At 41.2% G+C, this 10,631-nt stretch overlaps 1 protein-coding gene across 3 annotated transcripts in view; it reads right to left on the bottom strand.

The window, feature by feature from the left end:
* kdm6a (lysine (K)-specific demethylase 6A) overlaps nt 1-10,631 on the bottom strand; it is a 47,704-nt gene that overhangs the window by 15,698 nt on the left and 21,375 nt on the right. For 2 of the 3 annotated variants that reach the window (XM_042227779.1, XM_042227778.1), the window contains exons 7-10: nt 6,069-6,123; nt 5,585-5,619; nt 4,156-4,249; nt 1,294-1,420 (exon numbers count right to left, since the gene is read on the bottom strand). In XM_042227779.1, the coding sequence (XP_042083713.1) occupies nt 1,294-1,420; nt 4,156-4,249; nt 5,585-5,619; nt 6,069-6,123 (311 nt within the window). Of the gene's footprint in view, nt 1-1,293; nt 1,421-4,155; nt 4,250-5,584; nt 5,620-6,068; nt 6,124-8,183; nt 9,838-10,631 lie in introns of those variants that run through there. The other variant, XM_014339293.2, reaches the window with a different exon arrangement.

Below are 10,631 nucleotides of genomic sequence, written 5' to 3'. Positions count from 1 at the left end.
TTTCACACCTTGGCTCGTGTGATTAGGCAGAGGATCAATAGGGGGTCCATGGCCATCTTAGGGACACTCCCAATAGGGCTTAAATCTGGGACTCTCCACAAATTGCACTTATAACTGAAAAAGCTTCTTGGATGAGAGGTGAAACGTCTTCAAGGAAACTCCAGGCGCTTTTCTTTCCAAGCTCCTTAGACTACTAAGCACATGGTATCACTCAGATGGCTATATCAAGAGCAAGAGCAGCTTTCAGCTTCCAAGCAGTAGAAAAGCTTTTCTACCTAAACAGCTACTTGCCCTAATGAAAGACCAATAATTGGTCACATAGGCTTGTAAGGCTTTTAATAATTGGCAAAATATTAAGAATGCCTGCTGTTTGCCCAGATCTGGTGAGTGAAATTCTGGTATTTATTAGTCTGCTGGTTAGCACCAATTACCAGACGTGTGTTGCAAATCTATACAGTTTACACATGCAGCCTGCTAAGCAAGCTGGTAACGCTACACACTGTCCACATATGATCAACTGTTTTAAAGTTGAAGCTTCAAAATACAGAGTCAAAAAACCAGTGCAGATGGTGTTTTATGGTGAAGTGATTTTACAGTGTTGAATGCTGACTATTGTGCAGCAAGTTTCAACTTATTTTCCTGAATAACTAGAAACTCTTTAAGTCGGTGAACTGAAAAGCACCCTGATCCAGAGGAAGGTCTATTTATGTGGGTCATCAGGCAAGGCCGATTCTAGTGCACCAACATAGTGACTCAAGTAAAGACTGCTTAGTCTAAAAGGAATATTATGCAAAGACCAATAACCCAGTTAAGGGATGCCTTTTTTTGTTTTTTCCCCTGCTTAGGCTGTAACCTCAAGGACAGCATTGGCCCCATGGTCAAGACTGGGCATCTACTACATTCAACCGAAACAGCAGCACAGGAGCATGCATTGTAACATCCTGAAGCATTAGCTAGATTTTAAGGTTGCTAAAAAACAAACAAATTATCTTGTGATGCCTTCTAACAGTGTTATGTCATGTTTTTGGCAACAAGTGTTTTTTTTGTGATGAAAAGAAGATGACAACTAAATAAAAACTAATGAATTTGAAGACATGAGATCCGATTAAGTTGTGCAGAAAGGTGGGACGTGTTTGGAAGTGATCCAATCAGAAATAATCTTCATATATAGTAAGGTCAGCCAAAAGACTACGACTAAAACTAAATCAGAATTTGCTGTCAAATGCCGTCTAATTAAATTTCACAACACAATACAAGATAATACGCAAACAGCCGCGTCCTTTGATTTCGTACCTGCCAAGAAAGTACCAAGACTGGCCAGAGTTTGGGTCTGCCTCTAAAGACTTTTGCAGACACTGGATGGCATAGCTGTCCTTGGTGCCTTTATCCCCCAACTGTTCCACTGTGTGATGCATCCAGCCTGAGAAGAGCAAAACAAAACATCAGCCTTCACGATTCAACTGTAACAAACCTCCTGGCTTTGTTTTTTTATTTAGTGATGATTACATACCAAAGGAGAATACAAGTGTTATAAATCAAAATCCACTTTTTTTTTTTTTTTTTTTTAAATGTAATGAAAAAGGTAAGATTTCTGATAAGATTAAGTTCTGTCTGCCAAAGGAGAAAAAAGAAAAAAAACAGATCAAATAAATAAAAACTTGTTACTTTCTGAAACTTTAATGAGAGTAACAGTGGAAAAAGTCAAAGAAGCAGTTATATTCAAAACGCTTAAACATCTGATATGAACCAGCCTTTACAAACAGCTCCTCCCTGCATTCAAGCACACACACGCACAAGTGTGTGTGCACACACACACGCACAAGTACGTGTGCGTGCACACACATAAACTGGGCAATTTCAAGCAAACACAGAGGCTCAGGAAGACTGTAATGAGCAATGACAAACCTCCCACAGCTCTTCTCCTATACACCTGTGTAACCACATATGCGTACTTATGTGTACTTGCGTTCCTGTGTACTCGTGATACGTCATCAGTCGGAGACCAAGTACTGTTCCAATTCAAAGTACGCATCAAGCCGAGAACGCAAAAAATTCCCGGATGTGTTCTCACTCCGCCTGTTTTATCGAGTGTGCCTTATGTATGAATTCTGGTTGTGCTTACTGACCTCGAACCGATTTTGGCGTGCAGAAATCTGTTAAAAAATGTTTTGGTGGATTGTCAGAGCATTACGACTGCCGTAGTGAGGAGCTTCGCGGAGTATATGGGTCCAAAACTCCGTCGGCTTCAGGTCCCAAAGTCAAACGAACACAGAGTTAAAAACTGTCTAAATTCTTTCATCAGCGTTGCTGCTTTACCAGGTGTAACAATTAAGTTTAACATCCATGAAAACAGAATTTATTCAATTTAACGGAGTGAGAAGTTAGCAGGAAGTTAGCTCGCTAGTTTCCACCTAAACATGACATACCATGTTCTGACTGAGAGATTTTTGAAACTAATTAAAATGTACAGCTCTGCTACCACTTCCAACATAAACAAAGACAGAAAACTAAACAGCGATGGTGTTTGCAGGGTTACTGAAGTTGGACTACCTGGTATATAATGTTGTGCTACGTGATTGCTAGCAACACAGCTATGTTAGCATAACATTAGCACAGTGAAGCTGGAGGATGAACGCCAACGTTTTTTCCACTCGATAAAAGTTAACGTGAGGGATTCTGGTGGTCAGGGACAAATGCAATCGCATAGCAGGATGCTATACACATGCCAAACTTCAGTCAGGACAACAACTGAGATTATTCATCCACAATACAAGGTTAGTTGTATTGTGCAACAACATGGGACTAGAACAGCTGCGAGAGAATTCAACATTAATGAATCAATGTTACGGAAGTGGAGGAAGCGCAGTGTTTGGCTTTCCCCATATTTCAAAAGTGCTTCATCTCTTTGCCATTACTGTCGCCTGGCATAATTTGCAGATGATAATGGTTGTAGCCGCTGCGATGCTTTCGACCAAAACAGGCGCATGTTGATGATGTCATCAACATGCGCCTCTATCGCGATAGAGCGGTATAGTCAAAAAGCGGTATCGTTTCTATCGTATATCGTTTATATCGCCCACCCCTACTTGACAGCAATCTATGGCAATTCCTAGTGGTCTCACAAGGTTGGCAGGGCTATTGCAAGCATTGTAAATCATCTGTAATGGGAAGTTTTAGCCAAAAACCAATTTCCAGCAAGTCCTGATAGATACAACAGTGGTTACCACAACTATATACAAACATACTAAGCCAAATACACCAAACAAACTAATCTGTGCGCCTCACTACCTTGGTTATCTTGGCATTTTGGTGAACCTGTGCAAAGTATACTGTCAGTTTCTGCTGTGGTCTTCTGCTGCTGTAGCCCATCTGCTTCAAGGTTCAACATGTTGTGCATTCCTGCCTTGGTTGTAACCGGTGCTTATCCCGAGTTACTGCTGTCTTTCTATTAATTCAAAACATTCTGGCCATTATTCTCTGACTTCTGGCATGAACATAAATAACTGCTGCTCACTGGATAGTTCCTACCAGACCAGTCCTGGCACCAACAACCATGCCATGTTCAAAATCACTAAAATCATCTTCCTTCCCGATTCTGATGCTCAGTTTGGACTACAATAAGTCATCTTGTTCTTGTCTACATACCCAAATACAACGAGTTGCTATTCTGTGACTCACTGATTAGATATCTGCATTAACAAGCAGTTAAATAGGTATAGGTAATACAGCAAGTGTATATAACAAATTTACCAACATCATCACAGCGTGTGGTCCTTTTAAAAAAAATTTTTATATAAATGTATGAATTTTTTTGATTAATACTGAGACACACACACACACACACACACACACACACACACACACACACAGAGAAACCAATGCCTGAGTAAATAAAGCCAGAATTATTTAATCAAACTAGATAAAAATCCACTTATTACAACATTTGATGTAAAAATACAACGATTATAGCAATCACTGGTTGCAGATGGTTTTTTCCCCCCATTCTTTGCAGGATGGTAAATGGTAAATGAGCATGCAGACTAGGGGAAGCCGGGAATCGAACCAACCGAGCCTGAAGATACTTTCAGCCAGTTTAATCCGGTACATTTCACATGTGGACATGAGCATCGGCCTACATTAGCAAAGGTCACTCACCAAGTTGTTGCAGTGTGGTCGCCTTCACTTGTGCAGGAAGATTTTCCGTCTGCAACAGACTTTCATACGCTTCCTTCGCTGCTCTGTATTTCTTCTGCGGGGAGAACAGGAAGAGGAGGACAAGCAAGAGAAGTAGACATGGGGGTTGTTTAGGCCAGACAGGAAAGCCAGTGTTTTATGGTTTTATCTAGACAGACAAAGACTTTAAAGACCTCCTCACACTCATAGTGTCCTTCCATACACAGACAAACACACGGGGGGAGGGTCAGTGTGAAAGAGCACAGGCCTGCCAGACTCAACAAGTCTGGCAGGTGTGTGTGTCTGCACTAAAATGTTTGTGTGCTTTAACAAAAAGGAACGGTTTGTATTTTGGGGAAATCTGAGCTGCCTGCTGGTGAACCAAGGGTTTGTTTCAACTTAGTGGGCTTACTGACCTTTTGTCTAGATCATCAGGTAGAGTAATGTCAGTGCATGCACAGAATCTTCTCTTATCAGGTCTAAAATAGCCTTTTAAAAACCAATCCACCAGACTGTATGTGCAGACCTTGCACATACAGTCTGGCTCTAGACTCTTCCTGTCTGCACACAATAAAAACACCTCTTGGTAATGAAGCCCTGCCATTACCTACAAGATCTGACATTTAGAGTCATTTAGTTTTAGATAATACTTGAACAAAACACTGTTCTGTAGTTAATTGACAGATTTTCCAACAGGTCCTGATCATGTTGTTTCAACATGATAGTATCAGTAATGGTTCTTATATAGCGCTTTTCTGCTCTACCTGAGCACCCAAAGCGCTTTGTACAACATGCCTCATTCACCCATTCAAAAAACCACTTTTTTTTCTATGCCTAAGTGCTTTCTACCTGACATACACACATTTACACTCTGATGGATGCATCAACTTGGGATCTGTGACTGGAGCAGCCAGGGATCGATCCAACAACCTTCCACTTAGTAAATAACCTGCTCTACCCCCAGTGCAGCATATTTTCATAATGGCATATTCAAACTTGGCCTAAACAAGGCAAAGGGACAGATACATGTAAATAAAAACAATACCTAGATATAGTAACTCATCGACACCAGTTGTCTAGTACAAAGTAGGGGTGTAATGTACCTATATATACCCTGAATCATTCCCAGCAGCCTTTGAGCCAAACAATAATAGTTAGAAGTTAAAGCTTTATATTACTGGTGTTGTTCATCATAATTTTTTAATAATTGAATTATTTTATACTTATGAATAAACAGTACAGTTGTTCTTATAAGCCACAGTATCTGAGTTCTTAAAAAGGCTGGATTACACTGAAGGTCTTCCCTTGTCAGAGAAATTGTTAAATCAATATAAAGCTATAGCAGGTGCATGATGCTATATTAATTGAGTACAACATGAAATTGTTTGGCCCACATTTATCGATTGCTTACCTGGATCTCATATAAATGAGCGATGTGGAACTGAACTGTGGGGGTGAGAAATTAGAAATTAGTGAAATAAAACAACAACAAAAAAACCCAAACAAAGAGAGAAATTAAGCTAGATAATGGCTCCATGAAGCTCAGTGGGTACAGACTGCTAGCACTATGGAGCACAGATGGGAGGGGGAGTAGGACACTTTCCCCAGAGTGTACATGTAATCTGAAATCACAGTGTGTATCTGCAATGTGCTTGAAAGCACTTCCAGCTCGCTCTCTCTCCTTGTGCTGTCTCCTAGGCAACCCCAGTCTTGGGCAGAGTCAGCAGGGAAACAGCAACAGAGAGAGAGAAAAAAAAATCTGCTCTGTAGAAATATTCCTATGCCCTTTCAATATGTGTTACATACCACTAGCAACACGGCACATCATATGTGATCATACTTTACGTTGTAGCGTGTGACTGGTTGGCTGGAACAATTATAGCACCTATACTTACTTTCAGCTTTGGACAAAGTGCAGAGTTTGGAGTCGATCAAAGCCAGCTGAAAATGCTGCAGAGAGGGGAAAAAAATTTAATCATTTTAGTGTGAAAGCAAATTCACACAAATCAAACATCTCTGTGACAAGATTAAAAACAAACAAACAAACAAAAACTATTTAACCTAGTTTTTTCCGAGAGCACAGAGCACAGGAGTGATACTTTTAAGGAAATCGTGGAGAAATTTCTATTCTTCTCCAACTAATGTGCATTACCCAAATCCCCAGCATTCCTAATAAACCATAAATGAACTCCTGCCACTGCAACAAGAGAGGACATAGAGCTGGAAAAGCTAAGGCACAAATCTCACCCCTCCTTTCTCCTGTCCAACTTGTCCTCAAAATGAGACGCTGATATCCAGTGGCAGGCTATTAATGGCATCCAATTCCATCATCTGAACTAGGGTTTCTGGGTAAGGCAGATGTCTGCAGAGGCCAAGGCGTGCCACAGTACCAGGAAATGCCTTCTATATGGGGTCACTGAACTGATTAGCCCAAGTCACACAGCTCTTCTGGCCTTCTCGGACTCCCTTTAGTTCTTCCACAAAATGCCCAGATGTTGCTGACACACTGCTGTAATTTTAACTGTATTCAAGTTCATTATACGAGAAAGTGAAATGTAAATTCCAGCAAGATGTCCTGTCTATAAGCGGCTTCAAGGTGACAGTTTTCATTGCAGTTTATTTCGGTAGTTAACTAATCTGCCAATTTTTCTTCAATTAGTCAACGATCATTTCACTTATGCTTATCTCCACTTCCAGTGGGTGAACCTCCTCCTCTTCTAGGCTCCAGTGTTTCACATAGTCAAGTCTTCCCACCTGTGAATATCACTGTGTTGTCTCGGCCCACAGCAAAATAAAATTATGACCCAGAAACTTGTACTAATTACTATTCAGAATAAACACTAATAATAATGTGAGAAAAAAACCAAAAACCAAACAAACTAGCATACAGGAGTAGCTACATTATCACATTTCACTCTTTAGCTAACAAAACTGAAATGGTGTTCGCTTAGCAAGCATCATGCATGAGAAAGTTCCGATAGGTAATCTAACATAAACATTACTGGACAAATTTGAACATAAAGTATTAACGTGATGCACTGAACTCCCTAAAACTGAAGCATTCAGAGCTGACGTCACAACTCCAGGGTGCCGGCGTTTTAAATGCTCGTGCACAGCAGTAGTCCTGTCGTGGAAGGAAAGTGCCAGTTTGGACACTCTGCAAATAACTTTTGTTTAAAATCTCAGTTTCTATTTTCTTCCGTCCTCCTGTTTTGCCGTTCGCGCTACGTTCTTCTTCGTTAGTATTATCTGCAGTCTTGGCAGACGATATAGGCGATACTGCCCTATAGCTTCCTGTAGTGTATTGCAGTTACAAAAATAAATTTATGATATGATGCATCGACAATAAAATTCCCCCATCAATTAATTTTTATAGTTGATGTCATCGATTATTTGGACGAATCACTGGAGCCCTTTTTCAGTCCCTAGGGTTGCTGCACTGTAACCCTATACAGTCCCAAATGATGCTTTGTGCATTTAAAAAGGCACCACTAGAATCTGGGTCAGTAAAACCTGTCAGCACCTGAGCACGAGGAAAATCCCAAAACCTTGAACTTCTTTCAATGGCACGCACACTTTTGGAACAAACTGTACTGCTGCTGTTGCTGAACTGGTCAAATTAAAGAGGATTTCTTGCTTTAACCTTAAAAGGCAAGCACCGGTATCAGCGGTCCATGCTGGGGAAAAAGACAGCTATAAGCACAGGCACACACAGAAAAAGGAGGCGCCCGCTGTCTTGGAGCGACAGCAGCCGCACAGACGGTCAATGTCAGCCAGATAAAAATCAAGAGCCGTCCAGCTGGATCTTTCTTTGCATGCTTCACCCTGGGCCAGTGGAGCTTCACACACACACTTACACATGCATGCGCACGCATGCAGACACACACAGAGGACCCTGCTTAGGACAAACTCCCTTTTAAACAGCGCTACGAGCCACTAAACACCAGACACTCCAACTGCATCCACATGCTTTAATGTCAAGCAACAGAGGCAAAGACAAATGCTTTTACCTAGATCGCTTTCACATCACACTCCTCATGGAACCCCACAGCATCCTCCAGTAGATCTCCGCCTCAGCCTCTTCTATCCTTTCCCTCCTTTCACACTTGCTCTACCATCAGGCAGATAATGCAGCAGGATTGTCAGCTTGGCATTCCACCTCCCTCCCCATGTCTCGCTTTCCTCACTCTCTCTCTGTCTCTTTGCAATCTTTCTTTTTGTCTCTCTCCCTCCCTCTCTCACGCCACCTCCTTCCCCCTCTTCTATCCTGGTGTCACTGATTACTATTCAGCAGACGGCTGCAGTGGAGAGTGCTGAGAGATGACACACAATACCTCAAAGCTGGAACAGGCAGGGAAACACCACCTCTACATCCCCCCCTCCCTCACCCAACCCAAATCTCACCTCTCTTTCTCAGCTCAAAGCTCTTCTCTATGGCTACGCAGCTCTACAGAAGCAGCCAACTCATATAACCTCAATTTAAAGCACACTGGGGCCAAATCATTTCCTCTTCTCTCATTAACCACATTAGCAGACACTAATGGGATGAAATTGTCTGCGCTTTATGGTAAATCCAAGTTTGGTGCAGTTACATGCAGTGATTCACATTGCAATGTGTTCTTAGAGTCACTTGATGCTCTGCGCCTTGAAACATGCATCCTTCTTGAAAGTCCATTTCTACATTCCCTCCCTCTCCCTCCTGCACGCATTTACTACAGAAAACAGTTTCTGATTCCTTTCTCATTTCTGTTTCTTACATTTATTCAATCTCAGCTCCTCTGCGTGAGAGACCACCCCTCCCTTTAGATAAGTGGGGCAGTTGTGTGTGTGTATATGTGTTGGCAGCGAGCCAGAACAAACAGGGAGGGGTGGCCTCCAACACCGAGTGAAGACGTGCAACGCGTGCAGCCTAGTTAGCTCCACAGAACACCATGTGTATAAACTCTTAAAACCTTTGGTAATAAACTGTAAACTGAAAATGTCAAGCTTTAGGAAATACTTCTTTCACCATTAACCAATACAGAATATTTGCTTGATATAGTTAAGACACGTGTCATGCACCTTAAATTCCGAGTGTTGCACACTTCGTTTCTTGCACATATACAGGACTGTCGGTATTCTGGGAATGTAATTCACCTTGCTGACTACATGCACTTCCTCTTGTGTCATCTTATCTGTTAATCTGATGTCGGTGTGTTTTCTTTGGAGAGAGAACTGTTTAAATGTGCATGTTGCAGCTTTTTTCTATCAATGACAAATTTATTTGAATTCATAGACCTCTGAACCATACCGCTCAAACGTGTTTCGGCAGGATTTCTACTCACATTCAAACTAGGTTACTTAGTCTGACTGAAAAAAAGAAAGTCAGGGAGATCAGGCAACACTAACTCACAACTTACTTTTAAGAAAATGTGACCACCTCGACCTTTTTCCTTCTAGATCCTCCATGGGCATCAGAGGAGAGGAGGAGCTCCTGTGCTGCTGACTGAGATCACAGCGATATGTGTCTGAGTTTGTGTGTCTGGCACTTATTATACCTTCCCCAAAAGATTTAGTAATGTATGAATAGGGCTGTGCGATATGACCAAAATCTCATATCCCGATATAAAACATCTATCGTCCCGATAACGATATAAATCACAAAAAATTTAATATTTTCTGTAAATTCTGTGAATCTCGGGAAGGTGAAGTGTTTTTCAGCTGGGCGTCGTGTACTTTAACCGATGCATGAAACTACACATTTTTTGACATAGGTTTTAACGGCCGCCATTTTCTTTGTGAGTATTTATCACACGGCATGTTGCGGGGAAAAGCCTGTTCTAACGTTTGAGGCTAAGGTTTATTTTTTAGCACCTGACGGCTCTTTTTTGCTTTTCATCCATAAACACTCTGCATACTCTTTCACATGATTCAGTTTATTTTGAAAAGTCTCAACAGGATCTTGAGCTTTATTGTGAAAGGTTTATGTGGAAAATAAACAAGCGGACATGAGATAGTTTTACCGTTGTTGTTGCTAACGACGCTTCCCCTGCTATTTTCTGACTGTGGTCATTCAGAGTGTTAAATACACTGATGCACCTATTGCTGCAATATTGACACTTACTTGTAACTTATTGGAATTTAATCTTTTCTTAGTTAGTTTTCTATTCTTAGTTCTGGTTATTTGAACTTTTATTTCATAAATAATCACCATGAATAAAATCCTCTGCGATGGCAGTGTAATAAATATTACTTTTTTTTAACTTGTAATATCCAGTTGGCATGTCTAAACTTCTGTAGTGCACTGGCATAAGTATGCTAGTGTGACATAACGTCTGAAACAGGACAAAGCCTAGGATCAGAGCAATCAATCCCCAGAGGGATCCCCGACAACAGATCGGCAGCTAAAAGTTAGAATGCCTTTTTCCTTTTGTTACTGTCTCGACAACTCACAAGTATCCGGGGATTACAGACACACA

The sequence above is a fragment of the Haplochromis burtoni genome, unplaced genomic scaffold (assembly GCF_018398535.1).
Source record: "Haplochromis burtoni strain Fernald_Lab_line unplaced genomic scaffold, NCSU_Asbu1 Contig_280, whole genome shotgun sequence".
Taxonomy (NCBI): domain Eukaryota; kingdom Metazoa; phylum Chordata; class Actinopteri; order Cichliformes; family Cichlidae; genus Haplochromis; species Haplochromis burtoni.
The sequence above is the reverse complement of the archived record's forward strand: the minus strand, read 5'-3'. Positions and strand labels throughout refer to the sequence as shown.